The 26815-nt window shown below is 36.5% G+C and overlaps 1 protein-coding gene across 4 annotated transcripts in view; it reads left to right on the top strand.

Annotated features, from left to right (window-relative positions):
• Window positions 1–2970: 2970 nt before the first annotated feature.
• khdrbs2 (KH domain containing, RNA binding, signal transduction associated 2) overlaps window positions 2971–26815 on the top strand; it is a 69724-nt gene continuing 45879 nt past the window's right edge. Inside the window, exons 1-2 of one of the 4 annotated variants that reach the window (XM_081350699.1) lie at window positions 2971–3242; window positions 16901–17028. In XM_081350699.1, coding sequence (XP_081206825.1) covers window positions 3152–3242; window positions 16901–17028 — 219 coding nt within the window. In that variant the 5' untranslated portion in view covers window positions 2971–3151. The remainder of the gene's footprint in view (window positions 3243–16900; window positions 17029–26815) is intronic. The other 3 variants (XM_081350698.1, XM_081350701.1, XM_081350700.1) reach the window with 3 other exon arrangements.

Genomic DNA, 26815 nt, shown 5'->3' with positions numbered 1-26815 from the left:
CACAAGTGTTTGAGAAGCACAAAAGTGCTTCATGAAAGTGCAGCTCACTACTAAATGTGATTTGTTTTTAGGTGTTAGGGAGCTTGCTCTGAGGTGTAAAGGCAATGTACCATAGCTCTACTTATTTTGACTATATATAATAAAGATTGATTATTCCTAACACATGGTGCTGTCACAGCCTTGCAATTCATCATGTATTTTCCTTCAATTATCCTTCAGTGCTTAATGTGTCATCAATCCATAATGAATGACTGGATCGTTTAAATGTTTTTTTCTTTTTTTTCTGAAAAAAGTGGCAGAAAAACAACACAGGAGACATATTTGATGGTTGACAGTCATATTTTGAATATTAAAGGCATTCTCTAAAGTTTTAATGACTGATGTTTTTATTTTGTTTTTAAAAGATTATTTATGAAAGCTAATATTTGTTAAATGCATCACTTTGCCAATTAAAAACTGTCACATCTAGTGTTGACGATACACAAGGCAAAGTCACAGAAGGGAACAAAAACAAAATAGTGTGCTGGCCAGAGTTTGTTTTGTGCTGTAAATTATTGTCTGCCAACAGGATGAAACCTCTGAATTTCAAGTGATAATTAGAATCCAAAATGAGCAGGTTTCTGTTCAGCTTATGCCATGTTTAATACATTTGCATAATGTTTGGCCTTATAATATCAAGTTTTTTTTATTTTTTATAAATGTTTTATTTATTTACTTTTATACGATTAACACTTTTGGTGATGTGTTGAGTCACTGCTCATCCAATGTAGAATCTGGTCTTGAAGCAAAACCAGTTTAGAAGCATGTATTATCTCCTGTTGTGTTATTTTTGGCCACTAGAGTGCTGCAGAAAGCCATTCTTATTAGTTGAATACATGATGCAAAAGAGTAAATTTTGCCTTAAGTCTTAAGTGTAACTACAGAGGTTGCTCTAATTGTATTTAATTTAATTGATTTATTTATTTGTTTATTTAACAGGGACAATACAGAAACGTTGCTATAATTTCAAGCAGCCAATGCTCCACACACAGGCTTCTAACCAAAGGCTTATTTGCAGCCCCAGATAGGCTTTTTTAAAACAACAATAAAACAATAATCACACACAAAACTAAGCAAAATGTAAAAAAATCTAACAATTAAAGAAAGATAATTTTCTTGACCAGTTGCCAGTTCAATATTAGCAGCATTCATTTATTTATTTATTTCTGTCTGGTATGAACATAAAAGTGCTAGGAAATGATTGATGGTGTGCTGCTGTATAATAAATACCACAATATCATCATAAATTGACATCCACTGATGTTCTCTCCAGCCTATATCAAAATAAAGACTCTCATTTTGTAAAAACGAGGACACAATCAACAAATTAGCCTAAGTGAAAGACTTTTGATGTATCACAATCTTTTGATGAAGCAATAAACTCTTTTTCATCTTGTAGAAATGCGACAAAAGAAGCGTATGCCATAGCAATTGATGGCTTTTGCCCTTCAGAAGCGTTTCATTATGTTGAGTGGTGGTGAGTGATGTATAGAAGGTGTTGATCCTCCCCAAACCCTTATTTCTTTTTCCTTAATCCCTTCCCATTCACTACCCTCAGAATCAATATATAAAACCCCCAAATCCATTTGATTATCCTATTGCCAAACTGATTCCGTCCGGAGTGTTAAATCGAAAAATACAACATGGACCTGTCAGCTATACATGAATTGGAAGTCACTTGAGGAAACTAAGATGTGAGAATCTAAAAACGTCTGCAGGCATTTTTGTCATTTAAAATGTTTTAAAAAAGTACCTGATAGTTGTATAACTAATCAGAAAGTGTCTCTTTGGTGTTAGAAATAGCCCCTATATAGAAACACTTTCATTTATATATATAATTTGTTTATTTTTTGTGACCATATATTTTTCAGCTTGCATAGCTTGTTTTGTGTGACATATTATTTGTGCATACATAAAATATTTTGTATATGCATGAGCACGCTTTATTTAAACCCATTTTATATTATGAATTATTTTTGGATAAATCAGTATTCACATGAGACATTTTGATTGTTTACTTTTTGATTACTTATTCCAAATGTTTTTATTTTATTTTATTTTATTTGTAGCACTACCGCTCAACACTCTCTCTGTGTGGACCGGGATTCTGTAATTATGTTCACAGTTCACAGGCAGACAGTAAATATGACACTTGGGGTGCAGATGTTTGCCAACAGCACTGTAATCCATTCAGTTATTAATTAGGCAAGCTGGTCCTGTCCCTCTTCCTCCTTTCACTGCCTCTCTCTCTCTCTCTCTCTCTGCATCTTCTCTCCCCTTCTCCTCTGTGGCTATCTCTCCTTCTCCCTCATACGTGCTTAGCTGCTTGGCTAAGTGTTAGTGTGTGTGTTTGCGAGTGTTTGCACTATCTGTGACTGTCTGTCACAACAGCTTAATCCATGTTGGCAAACTGAGGCAAATGGGAAATCCACTGATTAGTATTCATGGCCGTTACCAAATTTCCCTTCCATCTCTGCCGTCTGCAATGGAAAACTTATGTTTGTCGTGGATATTTATTATTTTGCATGTCCAATTAACCCATTTTTTTTTACCACTTTTTTTTTTACTATGAACCGCATGAAGAATGATCTCCCATCATTTCAGTAGCCAAATCATACCAATACTTGCATATCCTGTTCACATACATTTGTTGTCTGACGTCTTTCCAAAGCAAATATGCAAAGGATATCCAATGTAACTACTGGCGGAGAGTAAAAAAAACAAAACAAAAAACAGATTTGCACAGAAGATAGGTGTTCAGAACCATGGACAGGGGTGACAGATCAGCGGTTAGTTTACGGAATGTCCCCAAATTCAATCCTATACACAATATCTGACATTTGCATGCAGTTTGCTCTCTGCCATGACCAATCCAGATGTAGATGGGCGGAGTGAGAGTACAGATTCGGAGTCTGAGGTGGGAGGTTTTACATGAGAGACTCGAGGAGATGGGTACACTGCATTGATATCTTCCACGCTGTGCGCGAAAACCACACGATCCCTCCCAGATATTACGCAGTCTATTTAAACTCAACAACCACACACCCATTCCATCACTCACCTCTGTGGTCGTCTCACCTGCACTCGCGGTGTTCAGGAGAGGAATCCAGTGATGGATCAAGACAAGTACCTGCCAGAGCTCATTGCCGAGAAGGAGAGCTTGGACACGTCGTTCGTGCACGCGATGCGCCTTCTCGCAGAAGGTAAACTATGCCTTCTTCTGCCATCATTTTTAGGCTCGTGTCTGTTTGCTGTGGTGTCGCTGCTGTACATTGTTTGTGTCGCTATCGCGTATACAATATTCATTAATCATATGGACGCCCGTTGTTGAACCATGTAAGAATGAATCAGGCGTGTCAGGTGTTTCATTTATGTTTTCAGGTGATCATTTAGTTAGTAAAATAAGGGAATTGTCCACAGACAGGTCTTTATAAATATTTTGTGTGTGTAGGGTTAGTGTTTTCCAGTTATTGGTAGGCTATGCTCAACTTCGATCAGAAATTAGAAGCAACACCGCTCTTTTCAAGCACCATAAACCACAAAATATATTAGGCGGTTGTTCTTCAGTTCATGCCGTTCAAAAAGTTAATGTGCTTCAACGATGTGTCGCCTCTTAATTTATCACAGAAATGAAGCAAAGGCAAACGTCTAAAATAGAAAGCGACACATCGTTGAATCACATTAACTTTTTGAACGGCATGAACTGAAGAACAACCGCCTCATATTTTTTGTGGTTTATGATGCACGAACAGTGTTAATGTAGCCTAATACTAATTATTTTTACAATTTATCGGATGTTATCTCTCATCTTCATTTAATTGCCTAATCAATATGCTAATTATATACATGACTTTCAGGGAAGTCTGATATTTTAAAGCATTTTTTTTTAATGAAACGCGCTAAATTATTAAATGTAAAAGTAATTTGGATGTTCGTCTCGACCAAAATCATCACATCTTTAATACAATTTGATCAAAACATTAAATACAAAACAATCACAAAATTATCGACTTGTAGCCTAATGCTTTGCACGTAGCCTACCGCCCAAACCTGCGTTTTGTTTTTTTATGATTACCTCTGCATTTTGTTGTTGTTAACGTTGTATTTGGCTATGCCTAATTTTATTTAAAACTCTGATCATTAGCTACTGATACGTTTGAAAACCAATTTTCCTCTTATGAAAAAACTATGAACTTGTATGAAAAAAGAATAAGTTTTACTCTCCTTGGGGTAGCTTCTGGCTTTAATTCACTTCTTAGGTTATAAATATGCTGCTCTGTTGATCAAATGTTAGCCTATCTCTATTGATTTAATGTCCAGCACAGGGAAGTTGCTTAAATATTGCATTGCCAACCCCATTTTTCATGAGTGTAAGGTTATGACGACAACCAAACATGGTAGCATTGCTATGATCTGAAAATATTATAGTTGGGTAAGATAAAAGCAGTCCTTGACAGCTCATCAGATAGTAAGCAGAGTAATTAAGAGGCAATTACAGCTATTACAAAGTACTCACACTGGCTCAGATTATCTCAAGTGCAGGGGAGCACAGTGGGGTGCGTGCGGTTGAATAAGCATGCATATAATTAAACGACAACCGTTTTAACTGGTCCAGGTTATCAGGAAACTGGAAATATTTTCAAACTCTAAACTTTAGTTTGTTTCGCAGCACATGCATCTGTTGTGTTGTATTAATTCATGAAGGTTAGATTCATCTTCTTTCAGAAACAAAAAACATTATTCAAGCTCATGATATGGCATTGTCTAAAGGATTATTCATATCAGTCAGATGAATTTGATCAGGCTAGTAATCTATTCCATCTGATAGTTAGAAAAAGAGTGAGCTGATAATTCTGGTTCTGAAGAATTGGAAACTAAATCTGGCTGTGCACTCTCAAGAAGGGAAATGCTACCTGGGGTTTCTGTAACAAATGTGTCCAGTAACAACCTCAAAATGGTGCAAAATAATTAGCTGTAATCTTAAAAACAAATCAAGATGTCTCTTCACAAAAGGGATAATAAGTCATTTGTATGCTATCTTTCAAATGAACTAAATTGGCCATGGTTGTGAAAGCCTACATATAGCTTATGTCACCATTATTCAGTCTGAATATTTAGCCTCTGCACAAAAAGGCTTATTGAACTGGAATTAATGGTAATTAGTGGCTGTCTAGTAAAGATACATAGACTTCTGTGGGTCATATTTAATCTAAGTAGACACCCACTGTCTTAAAAGACTTAATTTGTAGTGCTTTGCCCCAAGACATGCAGAAAAAGAGTTTGTGTATTTATTTGAATCTGATTATCTTTGTTATATTTAGCTATTGTCATGTTCAGAGTTATATAATTGCGTCATAATATAAAGTATGCTATTTACTCCAAAATACATATATATAAAAAAGACTGTATTATCTCTCACCTTGGTAGCACATTAGTAAGACTGTTTCAATAGTGGCAAGGATTAAAAAGGCAAACCTTGTGGTTCGTTAAATTTCATGCTGAGCTACTGGTAGCCTGCCAGTGTTTATTTACCCAAGCACATATTTTATTTATTTCAGAATGTCGAATGATAGTCAAGCCTCTTGGCACTGCATGTACCTTTAGGGCCAGAGAACAGTACAGCTGACCAGAACATGGGTAGGAAATGATTCTGGCCCATGCTCAGGGAACATTTTAACTTGTGTTCATTGTTAAAGATTTAAAACTCTGCACTGTTTCTGTTAGCTGTACATTTTGGGATATTAAAGGAATTTATATCAAATACTTTCACTCTCAAAGTTTCTGGGTTTAAGAAAAGTTCAGGCAAGGAGTCTCTCACAGCTTAGTTATTTTGGTACAAAATTTGTCACACCCTTTAAGAGGGAAGTGATTAATATTACAACAGCGATCAATACAAGCGTAACTTATCCTAAACACCAGGCGGCCTGGAAACAACTGACGACTAAGCACTTTAGCTAATGGCCCGTGCCTGCTGTGTAACTCTAATGTCTAGACCTCTCTGAAAAGACACAATTCCAGTGCAGTATATTCACTGTGAAAGAACTTGTACAAATGATTAGAATAGCTAATTTTAGATTTTTTATATAATGTGAAAAAAGAACTGATACTTATCAGCATATATTTTAGTGCAACAAAGCAAAAGTAGTTTTTTAGAGCTACAAAAAAAAAAGAGATGATAAAGGGCTGCTTTTGATAATCTGATAATCTGTTATCCAGGAGATCATTTGTGACCCTGGACCACAAAACCAGTCATAAGTCGCATTGTATGGGTCAAAATGATAGATTTTTATTTTATTTTAAGTAAATATTAAATAAATCATTTGGATATTAAGAAAATATCATGATCCATGAAGATGTTTTGTAAATTTCTACCTTCAATATATCAAAAATGTATTTTTGTGAGTGGATGCAGCAAATCGCCAACAGAAATGGACAACTTTAAAAGCCATTTTCTCAATATTTAGATTTGTTTGCACCCTCAGATTCCAGCCAAATATTGTCCTATCCTAACAAACCACACATCAATGGAAAGCCTATTTATTCAGCTTTCAGATGACGTATACATCTCAATTAAAACAAATTTACCCATAAGGTTTTGTGGTCCAGGGTCACATTTGCCTTGCAACAGATATAACTGTGGATCACACAATAGGGGATGACTTTTTTCAGTTAATCTGTATATTGGTATCTAATACAGTAGTTAAAATGTCCTACTCATTATAAAAAAAATGCATTTATGAAATCAAGCTCCAAAAATGGCTCGTTTTAATATTGTGGGATCTGTGATGTGACGTGGGCAAAGAAAGGTCAAGTCACTAGGTGCGATTTTTTTCTAAATATCGACAAAAAACTATTGCGAAATGACGCGTTTCCATTAACTGATGTTATGCGACTAAAATGTCATTTTTTCCTCTCGCGATAAGTCATTCCAAAAATCATGGCAACGGACGTTGGTAAGTTTATATATATCACAGCCACGTACCGCACTAGACGTTATTCTGTCCAAACACACCGCGCCTTCTAAGTCAGGTGACCTGTAAATGCGCAAAAACTGTTTCCATTGCCGTTTTGCGTTTTTCGTTTTTTGAATTGCCTGAAAAACCTCCTCATGCGAGCGCAAAAACTTTTTTGCGATAAATGGGAGTTTTTGCGAAATTGACGTGTTTCCATTGAGCGTATTTTCAATTCGCAATTTCAATTTGCGCAATTTGAAGGGTAATGGAAACGCGGCTACTGACAAATAGTTTTACATCATCGTACCATTGGCCAAGTCCACTGGCATTCAGTCAATGTGCAACTGACACCTGGCACGAGCATCGCGTCAATAGCAAATAGAACCCATTATAATAACTGACTGTCTACACTGGATTCAGTATACAGGTGCCCGTTCAGTTTCTGACGTACTCCACGTGTGTCTGCTGACAACAGGGAAAATGGAAGAGTAAAAAAACGTTCACTTCGACGCGTCCTGTTTAAACGGCTCGTTTGCCTCTCTGTATAGACTTCAGATGGGATACCTACATGAGGAACAAGTGGATGGTTTCGTTTTAATTGCGTCCTGGATTGAGTCGGAGGGTTATATGTTGGTTCGTAGGACTTGACTGCAGATTGTTTTCTAAACGAGGCACAGTATAATGAAAAGGTCGCAAAGAAACATTTGTTGAAAGACAAAGCCAATTGTATTGGATCTGACTGTAGCTACATCACAAACTTATCATTATAAATGAACCTCAAGGAACATTTTATAATAATAAAAAATATGTGTCATAACCCCTTTAAGTTCATAATATATCATGACTTATAAGTGATATAAGTTGACAGGTTTGTCTCAGAAACTGCAGAGAGATAGGGGAAGTGTGACTGAAGGAGACTGTTTAAAGTTTATGCATCGTCTCCGTCCAGATGCTTTGATTTCCAGGTTAGACAGTCCTCTTCAGAAAACCACTAACCTGGAATAAGCTGTTCCTCTTGGGGGAACAAAGAGAATGCTTCAAATTCCAGTCTGTCATTTTGATCTTGTAAAGCACATTGCTGAATTGCTTTTATAGAGGTGACTTGATGCAAACTACTTACTTTAGAAAAGGACAGACTGCTACTGCATCCACTTCAGAGTCCGTTTTTCTAAAATAGAGCCTTTTGCCTCATAGGGACAAAAAGTGAGGCACAAAAAAAATCTGCTTAGCAACTAATTTTAGGAATGGATATTACAAGGTGGCTTTAAAGATGAGGCAGGATTTTGCGGAAATGTTTCCTCCCTTAAGAACTTTTCAATACGGAGATGAAAACAAAATATTTAAATCAAAGTGCTTTTATTTGATTTAAACAGCTGGTTATTCATTGCTGGATAGATGTTTGTGGTAGATGGTGACTCAAATGAAAAGTGGTACAAAAAACATTTTTTAAATCAGAGAATGTTTTTACAGTACATATATTATATTATGCTTTTCCACAACTGTAGTGATTAAATTGTGGTTTAAACAACAGTAATATACGACTCTTAAAGATTGCTGTGCCTGATAGGGAAAATTCTTCCACTACATCTTATATAGAACAGCATGAGTGTCATATTTCATTTATAAAACATACTCTTTCATTACCAACGACATAATATCTACAGAAAGGTATCTGTTAGTATTTCTATTCATCTCAATGGCAGTTGCTCGGCTGGTGCATCACGAGTGGTAGTACGAGATTTGGAATCCGTTTTTTGCTCAAACAAGAATACAAACAGTCCCAAAGACCTTCACTAGAAAGTATCTTAAGGTGTGATGTCAAAGAATGCTTTCGAGAGCCCTCAAAAAGTACACTATGTACTAAAGTGATTTGGGGTTTATATGAGTTTGCATTTTTTTTGGTGCTTTTTAATGCCAGATGGTATAGTTACAACATCTACCAGCATAGGCTAATGGGACTATGTTAACCAACAATTTATAAACCATTTTTGCTTCTGTCTGTCTAACAGAGATTTATAACCCATTGCTTTGAGTTTAGTGGTTGTAGAGTAACTGCACATTTTTGCAGTCCGAATTAACCAGGATATTCAAGTGAATCTATTTCTGTTTGAGGTTTAATGCACACGTCTATCGTAGGTCAAATGCTTCCAGATGTCTTAAATTACTGATAATGAATACAGTTGATCAAATGTGTGATCTAGCAGTAACCTTGTACTGACAAAATGAAATCATTAGGCCAGAGAACGTGTCTAAAGATAAAATGAATGTTTAATGATATGTTTCTACTTTCATAAGCAGCCTTTTAACTTGATTTAGTCCTCCTGCAGAATAAATATGACCTGCAGATTGCATAGTCACAGACATTGATAGACTAACTATCGCAATCTTCCGGACATTAGTATGTATGAGTGCGAGCTATTTAAAATGGGTATGTTGATAGGATCAGCTGTTCCTAACAGCTTCCCATTTGAAACCTTATCAGGCCACAGCTCTCTATCACAGAGTAATCATGTGCAGGCTAATAGGTTAATGCCAGCTACCTTAATATTTTGATAAATATGTTGATGTTGTTCCACAGCTGAAATTGATAGATGGCTTGATTCCCTGTTCTAAACAATAAGGGACGTGCCAGGTCTCTTTTATGGTTTGTAGGCATTGGAGGCCACAGGAAGACCTACTGTAGTGTAGCTGTGAGCTACTAGAATTGTGACTCTACTAGAAGTTTTTATTTTTATTTTTCATACCTTCTCTCAGGCTTATTGATGGAACAAACGATTGCCAGCCACCTCACTGTATATTTGTGCCTCAGCATCATGATTCTTTAGCATGTTGGCTTCCTGGAGTGGTTGGCTGTGAAAACTGAATAATGATGCCTTCGGAGGCAGTATTTGGAGGTAAGAAGGCATCAAGGAACAATGAGTAACAGTGCCTTTATCCAAGTTGGTTTTTGAAGCCAGTGTAGATTTAGATCCTTTGCAGTCTAAAATATCCCCCAGTCTTGTGCGGTTCGCAGTTGGTGGAAAGAATAATGGAGTGGCTGAAAATAGTTCAGAATTTTTCATTTTACAATTTCTTTTCAGTGTTTGAATACATTTCCTCATAGAAGGAATTTTCAAGTATTACTTATGAAAGGTATTGTCTTTATAAATTCCACCAGGATATTTTTACCACGATTTTTATTTTTCCTTGGATTTCTCTGTAGCATAACTGGCACAGGCAACTTGTGCTTGCTGTGAGATATACGTACAGTGAAGTGCACTGTATAGATTGTGCCTGAAACTCCAGCTGGAACAAAGGGTTCCCAAGTGCCTTTGTTTCTCTGGCTGGATGGCAGGTTTCTTTTTCTTCTTGCTGTTGCAGCAACACATTCTAAAAATGGGATGCCTTTACACTTGCTCTGAGAGCCAGTGAGTAGCAGTCTCATGCGAGCGTGTTCGGGGACTTGATGAAATACTATTCTTTGGGGAGAATGGGAGAAGGCTGACAGCAGATTCGAATGGACTTGTCCTTGTGCTCCTGGAATAATTTGCATGTGTTTGCTCAATATTAAACATATGGCAGATGTTAATGTGCACTTGGCAAATGAAAATGGATTAAGCGTGTGATTTAATTTTTAAATATATTGGGGGCTTTACACAGGTGAAGCAAATGTGTGGGATCTAAAAGCTTGCAGTCTCTGTCCCTGTGCTCTTCTCAATGCTCATCTGTAGTGCTGTGTGAAAGGAGACTGAGCAAAGCTGGAGCAGACATCATTTTGTCCTTTTAGTGCATGACAACCACACACTCAATTTCTTATTCATGCATAATATGAGCCCCCCGGCAAAAGTTCAATTAAGGAATCTTCTTATGATTGGGGAGCCATTTAAACTGTAATGGAGAAAAGAGATTTGGTAAAAAGCATGGCAGAATGATTTTAGGCATGTTTGTGTTTTTGTCTCTGTGTTACAGTTATTGAGATGTCCAAAGCTGCATGAATACAGTCCAACTGTCTGCAGTCTGTAATATGTGCATACATGTATGTCAGTCTTTTCTCAAATTAATGTATGAACATCGGAACACTTTGGTTCTCTCTCTCTCTCTCTCTCTCTCTCTCTCTCTCTCTCTCTCTCTCTCTCTCTCTCTCTCTCTCTCTCTCTCTCTCTCTCTCTCTCTCTCTCTCTCTCTCTGTGTGTGTGTGTGTGTGTGTGTGTGTGTGTGTGTGTGCAATATATTATTCAATAGTTGGGGGTCAGTAAGATTTTTGTTTTTGGAAGAAATTAATGGTCGTATTCAGCAAGGAAGTATTAAATTGATCAAAAGTGACAGTAAGACATTTATAATGTTACAAAAGATTTCAAATAAATGCTGTTCTTTTAAACTTTCTATTATGAATTCTTGATACTGCAATACTGAATTGTGTTCTTTTTCATGTCAAAGGCTTTCATGTCTCACACAAACCGCTCGTTTCGTGTCTTAGGCCATCAATGTGTACTTACGATGGGGAATTGTTTAATTTGGACGATGGGGAATTGTTTTAATTTGGACTCTGTGCATGCTCTTTGAGACAGTGTCCACAGACCTGCATCAAATGACTGAGAGACACGAACGGTTTGACCTAAAAATATCAAAATTGAAACTACTGCGGAAAAAAAGACACCTACATCTTGGATGCCCTTGAGGTAAGCTAAAACATACCAAAATTTAATTTCAAAGTGAACTATCCCTTCAAGCGAACATAAACAGTTTGGGGTGGGGGGTGGGGGAACGCATTTATACAGCATCAGTATTGGTTCCATGCATTATCTTAAATTGACAGATGCAAAAAACAGTCGGGGCCAGTGGACAAAATCCTTGGTGTTGAGCCCTGAAGAATCATGTGACACTGAACACTGGAGTATATACAGTATATATAAAATACATTCTACCTGCTGGGTGAAATTTGACATTCTGGTGTAAACAGGCCTGTTTATTTTTAGCTGATATTTTTAAAACATAATTAGATGATAATTACATTTAAAAAACCCTTTGTAATACATTAACTCTCCTGATTCGTTTAGCGGCACTCTAACTTTATTATGGCCCCCCGAAATGTGCAGAAACCAACTGTGCTGGCATATGTCAACCAGCTATCCTTTAGACCTGACAGTTTATTTTCCTACTTATTAGAAGTTCAGAGAGCAGGGGAGAGGAGTGATGCAGCACACGTCAGGCTCACTTTTATTCTAATTATGAAGCAAGACAGGATGTTCTTTACTGTGGAGGTTAAACATTACCGTTTGGTGTCTTTTCCTGCCCCCTAAGAAACATCCTGGGAAAAAACATTATCATTCACCCTGAACTGTTGTTCAACCATTACAACAAATTTGTTTCGGAGACATGAATGCTTAATGCCTGCATTAATATTTGACTTAGAAACATCTAATTGTGTAGAAGTTTTTGTGTAAAAGATTAATGGTCCAGTGTGTTGAGCTGTACGACATGTAAATATTACCCTATAAAGAAATATCTACATTCCCGCTGGGCCAGTAAGGTTAATTAAGTAATGTAAATTAGGGTGATGGATGATGTAAGGTGATGTATGATGTGGATAGAAATGAAAAGAGAAGAGGTTTCTAGTAATGTCTTGGGTTTGAGATCGGCAGAAGATGGAGCCATCATAATACTGTATTCAGAAACTGAAATGAGTTTCCTAAACTCATCTGAAACAAATATTATGTAAAATACCTAGTGCTGGGAAGTGACATGTTCAAACATGTCAAATTATAAAGCTTTAAATGGCAAAATATTACATGAAGATCTCACTCTTTGAATATGCCGTGTTTGGTGGATAGTTTTGTGTCTGTGTTTGATCTCTGTTATTCTTGACTGCATTTACATGCACAAGAATATTGATATTAATCAGAATATGATCCTATTTTGACATTTTTCAACCAGCTTTGTGTTGTTACGGTAGAACTGTGTACACTTTTACATGTTACCTGCACCCACATCTCCCAGTTTATTTTTCAGCTAAAGACTTTTTACAGCTCCATGACTGAAAGTGTCCAAATTGGGTTTTTATTACAGATCAAGCATATCCTTCAATGTGGGATTTTCGTTATAAACTTATGTTGTCTTTTCTGAATGGGATTGGTCCTGTGATTATTTTCCATGGTACATTCTTAAGAAATATTAAACATACAGTAAGGCTGGTTTGAGTAACATACAATTAGCCTAAACTAGTTTACACAATTTTCAGTTGCCTCATCCATATCCTGTCAGTCATCACTTTTAGCTAGATTTAATCATTCTTAAAATACAACTTTGAAGCTTTGTAAGATTGGGTCAGGAGAGCGCAAAGCAATTGTGCACTGATTCTGTTACAGATTACAGAAGAAAAGGTGAACACAAAGGAATTGTAACGAATAACCTTGAAATGATTTTAGGTTGAAAAATGCATGTATACTAGAACAAAAGGGTGATTTTCCTCCCTTTTTCATGGCAGTATTATTTTGAATTTCCATGTTCCACAGGGTCCTGATCAAGAGGTCAGATGATGTATTTTACCATGTGAAAGTCATTTTCAGTTAAAAGTTTCATTTTCCAGCCAGCAGGATGTTATCTTCAGATTTTCAAAGTTCACTATGGTTGTCTTTTTTATGGATTGTAAGAAAAAGGTGAATCAAGGGGTGCAAAATGTATTATATAGGGAACAATCCTGTGGGCTGTGGCACTAATACCGGTAAAATTCGGAAAACCATACCAGCCTGTTTTTTTTGGTCAATTTATGGTAATGGATCGACCTCAGATCACATTTTAATTTGTCTTTGAGAACATTATTATTTGGATGGATCCAGCATTCAGAAAGCTGAACAAGGATCATACTGTATAATTCTTGTGAACTACAACCATAGAGAAACTTCACAGAGCCCTTAGATGAGTGAATAAATTTGACAAGTTTCATTCTGTGATGTTTCATTTCATTTTTCCTGCTTATTGAAATGTCAAGAGGATGGAATTTACAAATGAACAAATTGTGCAGTGAATACATTTTGCTAGCTTTTAATCGATTTTTTTATTTGTTTTTGATTTGAATGCATGAAGTTTTTATTTTATTTTTAATCTTTGTTCATACGTCGGTGACCGTATAGGGTACTCCTTAAACTGGGCTGAAGTGTTTTTGGAAGTGTGTAACAACAAATGCCAGAGAAAGATGCCAGACCAGAATTTAAGCCTGAATCTTCCCTATTATGCTGTGATACTCATTCCACAAGGCCACTCACCCTTGAAATCAACTAAAAGCCCATTTGTGGACTTTTTGGTCTTTTACTCACTCAATAAGATCAGATGACCATTTCCTAAATAGCACCCAGAGACCTTTGTTAGTTAGGGTTGTCATGCATGCTTGCATGGCATTCTCAAGAGATGTCTTTTTATAGTTTTTAAGGCCATCCAAAATCAATGAAATCCAAAATCACATGAGGTCTTACAGCACTGTTGTTAGTTTCATGTTGAATTTGTTTGTTTTTCAGCTCACTGGCAGTTCTTATGATGCAAAAAGTCAAAGGAATACAGCAGCTTTGTATTTTGAGTGATCAGATCTTTTCTGTGCAAATAAAAAAGCATTCCCTGTGCATTACAATGAGATACATTTGCAGTTACTAAGTCTGCGCTGAAGTGCTTTTCATGTTTCAAATGCATATATATTCATAAGAAAGAGGACAAAGAGCTTATACTTTCCTCACATTCAATGTACTGTATGTCTATTTTTATAATATCAAATATTATTTCAGGAAGGTGTCCATATGCACTTTCCCTAACATAATTTCTCAGCATTTCATATTGTTGGGTCTCCCTTTTAAGCTTGTTTCCGCCACAGAATAAAACATTTAAACAGATAATTGCCACTTTTTATCTCACAATTGCAAGTTTACATCTCACAATTTCGACTTTTTATCTCAGAATTGCTTTATATAAAGTCGCAATTGCGTGTTATAAAGTAAGAATTGTGAGATATAAACGTACAATTTTGTGTTATAAAGTCAGAAATGTGAGATATAAACTCACAATTGCGAGAATTTTTTTTCTCGTTTATATCTCGTTTATACGGAATTGCATTCACTTGAGGAAAAAAATCTACTCTGTGTTTCTGAATTAATGAGTTAATTATCTCAGAATTACGAGATAATTTTTCATGAATGAAAAGTTTTTGCTCTGTTTTTCTGAATTAATGACTTAATTATCTCAGAATTATGAGATCATTTTTCATAAAAAAATATTTTGTTCTGTTTTTTTTAATTAGCGACTTAATTATCTCAGAATTCTGAGATAATTAAGTCATTAATTCAGAAAAACAGCAAATTTTTTTAAATTAAAAATTATCTCATAATTCTGAGATAATTAACTCGTTAATTCAGAAAAAAAAAGTGTCGATTTTTTTTCCTCAAGTGAATGCAATACGCTTCCGTACGTTTATAAGTTTCTATATCTTGACTTTTTTCCTCTGAATTGCGAGCTCACAATTCTGACTTTACAACACGGAATTGCGACTTTATATTATGTAATTCTGATTTTAAATCTCACAATTGCAATTGCGAGTTTATATTTCACAATTCTGACTTTAACAAGCAATTGCAACTTTAAATCATGCATTTCTGACTTTATAACACACAATTGCGACTTAATATCATGCAATTCTGAGATAAAAAGTCAGTATAGTGAGATGCAAACTCGCAATTGTGAGAAAAAAAGTCTGAATTGTGTGATAAAAAGTTGCAATTACCTTTTTAATTTTAGTTTTGTGGCGGAAACAAGCTTCCATATTTCCAAATATGCCTCATTTTCAGCCTGGTTTGATTTCTTTCATGCCTCTCAGCTAGAGAAAAGAGTAAGACGACAGTAAGAATGGCATCCTCAGGACAAAAAAAAAAAAAGCTTCGTAAATCAATCATCAGAATCAGGCGACTTTTACTTAAATCACATCATTGTTTACTTTTGTGATAAAAATGTCACCCTTTCTTGCTGTGTCTTTTTTCAGATTCTTTGCTATTAGTCACTTACAGCCGCCTGAGAGTGTAAGGGTACGACCTCTTGTTAGTGCTAGAGAGTTAGAAAGAAGATCTTCAAGAGAAAATAGGTTTGGTTTAAAGCAGTGGTTCTTAACCAGGGGCTGGCTGAAACCAGGAGTCCAAGTGGGCCCCGCAGATATTTAAATTGCTAATTATTTTAAATATGTTAAAATAATCGAAATAAAAATGCTAAAAATAAATACATAAAATCAAGATAAACTGAAATCAAATTTCTTTTTATTTTCTCTTTATTGAAAACAGTTCTGCTATACAGAACATATCTTCTGGAACCACAAAATGAATCTTCTTGGTTAATTAATTTTAATATATCAATAAAACGTTTGAAAACAAGCAACTTTGTCTTAATATTGGAAATATCTTTCAAAACTATAAGCAGCTGAGAGTCTCACCAGAGGGGAGGTGAAAAATAATGGTCTCCCTTCACCTGCTGACTTCCCTTCCCTTCCCTTCCCTTTCTTGCTCCATGTTTTACACGACTTGTACAGGTTCATAATTCTCAATTCTGCTGAGCATTAATTTAGCAGCGACAGAAGGGGTTCCCTGGAGGAAGCCAGGTGACAGCTTCATTTCAAGCCTCTTTAATGTTGTGTGGCTGCTAAGTCTCCGGCTCAATTCTCAAAAGCACCATAAAATTCCTCAAGCACAAAATATTACAGTTTTGCGCAGCAGCTTTTCAATTTGTGTTTGTCATGCGAATGAGGGCTTAGTAGGCTTACGCCGTCAAGTTACGTTGATACGTTCTACGCTGAGTGTTTATTTAATTGTTGTTACTGAATGTTCCACTGGAAGATGAGGATTTTTTTCGATCAAGGCAAATCTTGACATTATTTGACCGCAACACTTTGTTTTTCTTTCATTTAGAGATTGAAAAGTTTGAAGGAGACGAGTTGAGGAAAGATGGTGAGGTGAAGAAATACTTGGATATCATCAGCAACAAAAACATCAAGCTATCAGAGCGCGTGCTGATCCCGGTGCAGCAGTATCCCAAGGTAAGACCTCGGTGTTCCATGCAACGTACAAAGGAGTGATGACGTGAGTGCCAAATCAATGTTATAGTCATATGGAGATCAGAGAGGATCGAAAGCAATTCATTAGCTTTATGGGATCGCTGTGCTCTTGGTAATGACTTAATGCGTTCTGTATCTGGCAGGAGCAAACTAGATGGTGTCAGAATCTGATTTGTGCTGCACTGCAGATCTGCTGTTATTTACACCTTATATTTCTGTCCTGGTTCCATGGCTTTCTCAGAGTAACAGGCACGCCACAACTGCTTCTAGCTGTTCAACCATTATTCTGCCTCATCTTGTAATCAGGAAATTAATCTTGTTTTTTTTTTACTTATTACCAGCTGGCTTCTCATGCATCTATTAGGAAATTTGCCAATAGAGTTGCATTTTATTTAGCAACATGGTCAGTTTTAGACCAAGTCTCAATAAAATAAGACATGTAGTGTATTTGGTGGTTAAGTTTGATTTCCGCTGATAGTTTGATTATAGTGATTCAGTCATTAAAGTTCCAGAACTGACTGGTTTGATTCATCTGGAAACAATATTACATGTTTTGCCATTAATAGTAAAGTCAGTGCTATATTTTAAAAGGAAATGGTTTGTATTTTAGGGAACTGGTAATATTTACTTCAGACTACTCTATCGTTATCACGTTCGGTGCACACGGCACTCTTTTATTCAGTATTGTGCTGCTTTAAAATGATGCTTTGAAAATGAGTGAAAAAAGCCCATGAGCATCACACAGACGGATCCATAAAGCTTCTGAGCTTCTCATATGCTCTCTCGTTCTTACTGTTTCTGCTTTAGGAAATGAATCCCTGGAGCACTAAAATGCGCAGACTGTTTGATGGGTTTAGTAGATTTGTGCTGTCGAAAAAGAGTACAAAGAACACGCCTTAGGTTTAGATTTTACATGTCTTGTTCGAGTTGTAACAGTGGCTTTTTGTTTTCCCAAATCCTTCTTTCCTGAGGATCTTGGCTGCTTTGTAGTTATGGTAATTTTATGGGAAAGTTCTTTTGTGATATTCCTGGAATGTGAGAAATATCTGTAAAATGTCATCGCATTGATTAATATTAAGTGTAGTTTATGTAATTTTTTAGGATTTTACTTTACATATTGTTTTTGTTACATGATAAGAGGGTGTATTTTAGTTAATTAGAATTTTCAGATGCAAGTTTTGTTGCGAAGCGTGACTGCACAAAATAGTGTCAATGCATGCAAGATATTTTTATTTTGGAATTTAATCTTAGCATCTTAGGTTATTATTGATCTGAGACATGACACAATATCGGTATCATATCGGTTATCGGCCAGTATATGTTTTTTATTTATCTGTATGTAAATTTTCTGAAAAATTCTCCTAATTTTACATTTAGATGACCTTTGCATTATAACTCACTTAATTATTAAAAACACTAATAATTTAATAACACTTTTTTATTTTATTTTGAGCAAATCTCAGATTAAATACATTTTTTCTTTATGTTATAATGATGTGATGTTAAATTCACTTGCAGTTAACCCCTAATACAATACAAATTGACCAAAATTTGTAGAATTTTAAAAATATAGAATTTTAATATCAGCCATATATCGGTTATCTGCCATAACATTTATCGAATAACAAAATATAATACACAACAAAATAATTATCAGCTTATTGTGTCAGCACATTTAATATTGGCTCATCCCTTAAAATAAGTCCTGTTAAAGGTGCATTGCGCAAGTGTCTGAGTTTTTGCAGAACTATGCCCCCTCTGGCGGCAAGCGAAACTGCAACCAGAAGTGTGCACGCTCACGGACAAAAGTTTTCTTTTTTTTATCTTACGTGGAGTTTGCGTTGGTGTTTGAAATGAACTACAAGCCGGTCTCTTAGAATCCATCTTCTACGGAGAATGGCGGCGAATACACAAACCTGCCAGACATAGCCAGGTGAGCGTGCCGTGAACGCGCATGACGTCACGCCCAGTCTAAAATTCCGGCCCGAATCCCTCTTATTTATTTTACTTTACAGGATTATAGAGACAATCTCAGTGATCAGAGAAGGGCTCATTCAGCCCATCAGGCAATTGTTTAAGCATGTATGGGTTAGAAAACGAGTATTTTTAACATGAAAAGTTGCTTAATATTTGGTTATATATTTGCTTAATATATATGTAACACAGTCTCACCCCCAAACGTCACATACTGACGCGTCTTGACCAAACGGCAATATACGACGAAAAGGGTACCCCTAAAACGTCCGTATGTGACTATTCGGGTTATGGGTAGGTTTAGGTATGCGTTAGGGTACCGCTAAGAGGCGCTGCTGGTGCGCTTATGTCTTCGTCTCATATGGACGTTTTAGGGGTACCCTTTTCGTCGTATATTGCCGTTTGGTCAAGACGCGTCAGTATGTGACGTTTTGGGGTGAGACCGGGCTGCTTAATGCACCTTTAAGAAAACTTTTTTTTTTTCTTTTTTTTTTACTTGTCATTGCACTTCATATAGAGCTTGCATATACAAGCCATTTCTCTGGTGTAGACGCGGCCAAAAAAAAAAAGGTTAGCTTAACACTCAGAAGCCACCTCACCTCAAAATCAGTTGATCAATGAACTTGTGGACCATAACAGATAATAGCTTATAGAGTCTAGACTTTATGTTATGCTCTCTTTTACAAATCCCCAGGATTTATCTACGTGCAGTTAATTAATCCGTGTGTGACGACAGCGCTGTCTCCGAGTTTTGTTTAATCATGCTTGATGAGACCGTCTCCAAGGAAGAGCATCTCTGCTGCAGCTCAGAATAAGTGCATGAGCTGGAGTCGATATTGGGTTTCTTTGATCCTCAAATTAAATCAGGCTAACTTCAGTTTATATATTTGCATAATGAAGAATTGGCCTTCTGGACCTTGAATGGCCGTTTGTTTTGTGCTCTTTTTTCCTTTTTGTTCTAATGTTTATATTGACCTTGACATAAATTCCTTTTTCTGAGTAATTACTCCTCTGCATCATTTCAGATTGAGACTTTTTATGCAGTGCTCCATTGGTTTGAAGACCTTTGTTTTACATGACAAGATATTAATTGCACATCACTGTTGTGTTATAATGCAATGACGTGTTCAATATATATTCATGGCACGTTATTTTCCCCCCCAAATTATCACATATCACTTTATTTAGCTATTGAGAAATATGAAAGAACAATTCACGCATTTACAGAAGCACTGACAGCAGGCTCTGTTTAAATGATTTTATTTAGTCAGTGAATATTAAATTCACAGGCTTCTCTGTGCTGAGAGAGTTTGACAAGGTTAGATAAGACAGGGGAGCTAAAACTTAATTCTAATTAAAGAATACTGTTTGTTTTCTATGATTTGCAGCCATATTGTCCACAATGCCCTTTATGAATTATACAATTCAGAGGCATCATGTTTATTGATTGATCGATTGATTGATTGATTGATTGATTGATTGATTGATTGATTGATTGATTGATTGATTGATTGATTGATTGATTGATTGATTGATTGATAGATTGATTGAATATGCACCTCACTGATTAAAACATCACATTATGTATGGGAATTGGGAAACATTGGGAATTGGGTAATTGTAACATTTTTAACGTTTTCTTTCATAATACTCAGATCACTACTAATGTTTGTTTGGGTGTACTAAACATTTACATATTAAACAAAAAAATGTGCTATTAATACATTTATAATGTGAAAAACTATCACTATACCTTTGCATGTACACAGTTAAAGGGATAGTTCACCCAAAAATGAACATTCTATAATTTACTCACCCTCAAGTTGTTCTAAACCTGTATGAATTTCTTTCTTCTGCTGTTTAAAGTAGGGATGGCAAAAACTAAAAATTTTCTTGACCGACCACCGAGCCTCATTAGCCGGTTGAAACCGGTTAACAGATTAGTTTAAAATATGCTACGCTATTTGAAATAACAGCCATTTCGAGCCGCTCCTGCAATTTCGCAACTCTGTCGCGTCGCATCTCTCTGCCGCTCTGCCTCCAGCTCACACACACACTCACACTCACGTCACTTTTTTTAAATGCCCTACAGCGCGAAACATGAGTCCCGCAAACGCGGCGCCGAGGAGCTTGTATGTAATCGGAGGACAAATGGCTACTTAGTTTCGAAATGGTTTGGGTACAAGGTGATCGCGTTGAAAATAAAGATGTTTGTCTAGCGTTAGAAGCTCATTTGAAACGTTGCCACAGCTCATTTAAGAAAATGACAGCTCCGAAGAGACGCCGCTTTAACCTTGAGGGTTTTAGCCTGTAGCCTTTACTTTTCGCAAACCTTGTGAGCGCGCGAACCCAAACGCTGTGACCTCGCGCCAAATGTTTTTATTGGTTTATTAAGTACAAACAGGCGAGTTATGAAAAACTGAGTGTGAGGGATTTGTTCACTTCACACAAAAAGATCTTGGAATGAGATGGCTAACTGTAGTAGCGTTTAGTCCACTGTCTATAATAGCCTAATTTAGAGATCACTTTTTTTTTTTTAACCGACTACCGACAACTTTGATCGGTTAACGTTGATACGGTCAACCATCGGTCAAACGGTCATCTGTTAACATCCCTAGTTTAAAATTTGATAATCCCAAATTTGATAATACTTCTATCGCATGTTTCTGCTTTTCCTTCGCCTGTGTTTTTATCAGGAGATTCTGTACTCTTTCAGAAGATGCGCAATAGCGCCCCCTTCTCTATAACAATGAAAACATGGATTGCTGGAAAATCCAGTCAATGGCGGGAAAACAGTTAACTTTCAAAAAAGTTAACTTTTTAAAAGAAATACAATTAACTTTCAGCAATATGTGAGTGAAATGAACTTATGAACTTATTTTCGTTTTTACAGTGATATGGAAAATTCACAATACGAGCACTCCTTTTTTCTCAGTTAGAGAGAGACAAGTCTCATCCCACGTGATAGAGAACTTTTAGTGCGTACACATTGCTACTGTTTTGAAAATATCAGCAAATATGCTTAGTTTATGTGGATGGTGTCCACCAGATGTTGAATCACTGGATATTTTTATCCTGGATACTATTACTCATACAACTCTTCTTCCTTATATCTCTTTGCACAGACCTGGATATATTTCATTGTGACATCACAAAACTACACTGTTTTCCTTTTTCATCAGTTATCTGAATGCAAAAGTGTTTGATTTACCATACTTTGCACAAAAGCACAGTCAGTGGTTTGCAATGAAATATAGTCCCTGCTGACATAGACCTCTGATACCTGTGAGCACTGATAGAAATCAAGAGAGTGTCACACACACACACGCACACAGAGAGAGAGAGAGAGAGAGAGAGAGAGAGAGAGCGAGAGAGAGACCAAAAGGGAGGCCCAAGAGATGAATGGGGTACCTGCATCACCATCTATTAAAGTCAAAGACACGGTCGCCATGGAGACCACTGTATTTAGATTTAAGAGATGGATTTGGGCAATCTATCAAAGGGCATATCTGCACATCTGAACATCACTGCAAATTTGTCTTATGAGTGTCCATGGATTTTTTTCCCATAGGTAATAGTGTTTTTTTGATCAACAATATTCAGTAGGTATAACTGGGACATGTGCATAAACATTTGGGACATTTTGCTTTACATTGTAGTCTACTTTATTGTGTTTGCAAGGGTTTATAAGGTAGCCAGACTGCCTTGGCGTCTGATTTGTCAGAGGATTGTAATTAAGACTTAGCAAATGTCCTTTGGGCACATCTGTTTGTGCAGAGACTCATTAGAGGCAGAGTTGATGCTATGCTTATTTGGTGCAGTGCACACTGATGAATCAAAATGGTATGGAGTGTGTGTTGTGTAGTTATGCTATGCTATGCTATGCTATGCTATGCTATGCTATCATTCATCTGATTCCACTGGGCTGAACATTAAATTGACAAACACATGTCCAGGCAGCAGCAGCACATGCTAGTGGTGCAAAAAAAACAAACAAAAAAAAAAAAAAAAAACCTATGTGGTTGCTGCATTGCAAAACAACTGTTTTCTGATTTTTATGCTGCATTATTTCAAACCCAGGTCAAATCGTAAGCTAGAAATATTGTTGATCATAGTTGAATGGAGTAACATGACAAATATCTAAAGAAATATTTAGGTAATAGATAGGATATAATAATGTTTACATATACATAATTACACGTGTGTGTGTGTGTGTGTGTGTGTGTGTGTGTGTGTGTGTGTGTGTGTGTATCAGGGGCGTGCGGTCCATATGCTGTGGATGCTCTTCATACCCAAGCCATTCATATTTACATGCTAATTAATATGAACAGTTTAAATTACTATAAAATCCATTGTTTGAGGTGTACCATAAAGCCTACATTGAAAATGTTGGTAATACGTATGTAAATGTATGTAATTTATTTATTTGCAGAACTGCGGTAATTTTTTTCAAATCTGCCAGTTACGGAGGGTTTTAGGTAAGCGGATCCATGGCAGCTTTGGCGCCTAATATATGCTCTGTTGTTATGCATCATCACCATTTTCTTGCGTTCTCATTGGTTTGCTGGAAAATGGGGGATTTCATGCGCAGGGAAAGCTGAATCGCTCACCCAAGAGGTCAAATGTGCTGTTGCTGCTAGATCTTGATCAACAAAAATCACATTGTATATATGATACAAAACTAACTAGACTATAAATCAAAAATGAAAAAAAGAGTGTAGTAGCTAACACTCTGTCTAGAGCGAATGAGAGCGTCTCTCTTTTAAACCTCTTTCTAAGGATCTGCACCGGGGACATTTTTGGACATGATGCGCCACCCAGCATCCTCGGTTAAAAAAGTCAAACTGTTAAATTAGATGTTGTTATATCTACTAATCAATGTTAAAAATTTCAGAGGTTTCAGGGCCTTTGTTTCTATTTTACATTAATTCTACAGTGTGTTGCTTATCATTTACAGTTTTGTAAAGAAAGTGAACACATGAGAACATGTATTACCCTGAAGAAGGCTGTTTGTGCCGCTACGCGTGGGTTGTTTTTTCCCCCATGTCTTTTAAATTTTCTATCATGAAATAGCCAGTCAAATAAAGGCTTTTTATAAATTTCTAAAGAAGAGTGCCTTGGATTTCCTTCTACTACATGAGAACATGTTTTTAAGCATTAAACAGCAAGAAATGTAGTGTGTTTCTGCATTATTGCATTGAAATCTTGCATTCCGAATTCACAATGCTGTTTTATTGTTGTGGTAAACTTCCAGCTTTACCTAAACCTTTCGTCAAAACCAATCAGCAACGAGAAAAGACGCTTACAGATCTACCACTAAGGTTTGCCTTTATAGTTCTGAAACACGACTAATCCGTTGAGTAGTAATGCCGGTGGTTGTTGTCCCTATAGATTGTGGCTTATCTGTCTCCAGTTTTATGACCTTTACATGGAGGTGTAGGCAAGCTCTGCACACAAAGATAATCGAATTGTTGTCTTGTTAAAGAATTCCCTAGTCCCAAAGGCCGACCAACCTTGTCAAAGGTGTTTAACATAGATAAGCTGCTGAACAGATTCAAAATCAAACCGAATACAGAGGGGAAACATAAAAATCAACAATAGTGAGGAAGTTGTATCTTCTTAATGAATTAAAAGCCTGCTGAGGCACATTTATTTGTTTTCAGGAAGGTTATTTATATAATTGTAAACATGAGGTCAGATAAAAATGGTTTTCTTGCTGTGCACAGTTGTTGGTTCAAGATTTGGAGAGACAGGAAGTCATGGACAGAAACACTGAGCCTATGAGAATATGGCTTCTTTCCTAATCGGTTTATAAGGCTTATCCCAGTATGTTTCAAATGACCAACACCCCATGGGATAACACACTCACTAAGCAGCCAGCGGAATGATATTGGTGCCATAATCTTTAGCAAACAAATATTCTTGCACTTGGAAAATTGTAAATGTGTGACTTTCCAATTTTTGGACTTTTCCAGGGCATATGTTTGTTTTAAGAGCTAACACCAAAGGAACATGGGAAATGTAGTCTGGGGAAGAGAGTGGATGCTTCTCATCTGTATGGGTAGCAGTCTTTTAACCTGTCAGCCTCCTGACTCTGAGATGGTCTTAATTCGTCTGCATCGGTGCTTAAACCCTGCATCTGTGCTGTCAATATGGGTTCTTTAATGCAGAGGATCCATCATCAACTTGACCTCAGGCTGTTACCTTTTCTCGAGCTGCGCTGAACACAATGTTCAGTACGTTGGAACATGCATTTTTAGTTTGATATCATACGTATTCGTTATGCATTCTGTTTATGTGCATCTAATTTTCCGCATAAATATGCTTAAATATTTATATAATAACGTTTTAAAGTAAGTCAGATATAGTTTTCTGCCTTCAGGCAAATATTTATAGTTTTTTAAGCAAGAGCACATTAAATTAATCAAAAGAGACAGTAAAGACTTTAAAAAGTTCTATAAACTAATGCTATTGTTTTAAACTTTTGAATCATAAAGCATATATAAGCAGCAGAACTGTTTCCAACATTGATAATAATAAGAAATGTTTCTTTAGCATCAAATCAGCATATTAGAATGATTTCTTAAGGATCATGTGACACTGATGACTGGATGAATGACTGCTGAAAATTCAGCTTTGCCATCACAGGAGTAAATTACATTTTTCAATAGAGAAGTTTTTTTCTTTTCAGTTGTAATAATAATTCACAACATTAACATTACTGTATTTTTTATCAAATAAATTCAGCCTCAGTGAGCATGAGACTTCTTTTAAAAAAAAAAAAACATTTGAACAGTAGTGTAAAAATATTCAAATATTCTATATTAGTCATTATTGCAAAGCCCTTTGGCTTATTCTGTGGTGAATATTGATGAATATTGCCCAGTATTAAAGCTCTCCCTCCTTCTGCTAGCTCATTAGCCCAACACTGGCTCTATGACTCTCATCTCTATTTAACACCATAGCACTCTGCCACTGTTTAAACCATTCTCTGCTAATACCCATGTCCATTGACTGTGGCCAAGCCATCTCTCCTGGCCATTATTACATCTCTCCCAGTCCTAGTCCCCAATAATAATCCTGCTATCAGCCAGTGCTAGACCTCGCTAGCAGCACAGCTGGCTTACACTGGCAGTAGTCATCTAACTCCATCTGCGGATCTTATCTGGTTTCACAGCTTATGGGAAGGGTGCTGTGTTTCAGCCTCCAACTCAAACTGCACTAATGGTTATGTTAAGTGGTCACTTCGCCAGCTTTGGCTGGCAGCACATTTTGTTGTGAAGCCTGAGCAGTTTTGTGCCATTTTTTTGCTGAAACAGCCTTGAGGATATTTAGAAGTTTATTGGCTCTAGACATCATAGTCATTTATAGTGGATACGATGCAGACTGTAGCTGTTTCTGCAGTCTATAATTGCAAGTTTAATTGCCACAGTCTGAAACCTAAATCCGTAAATAACACAAGATGGCATGTGTCTTGTGCTTAAAGGGGTCCTATTATGCTTTTTCCCTCATTTAAATAATTCCCACCCAAGGCATATGCAAAAACAAAAGGGTAAAGTCTGGTTAAGCTGCATTAGTACTGTGTTGTCACAATGTCCAAAAGTACCTGCACAATTTGTGCTTGTTAAAGTGTTTTGGGTTGATCAACTTGTTCTTCTTGGCTGTAATTTTTTGGACTCGAACTGATATGGCAAAACTGATACCATAATTAGCGTAGTAGTGTTTACAGCACCTCAGGAAGCCTCCGCAGCTGAAACTTCTGTAACACTGTAAGTGGTCGTAGACCAATCACAAC

This window comes from Scardinius erythrophthalmus (assembly GCF_964197995.2).
Source record: "Scardinius erythrophthalmus genome assembly, chromosome: 21".
Taxonomy (NCBI): Eukaryota; Metazoa; Chordata; class Actinopteri; order Cypriniformes; family Leuciscidae; genus Scardinius; species Scardinius erythrophthalmus.
The sequence above is the reverse complement of the archived record's forward strand: the minus strand, read 5'-3'. Positions and strand labels throughout refer to the sequence as shown.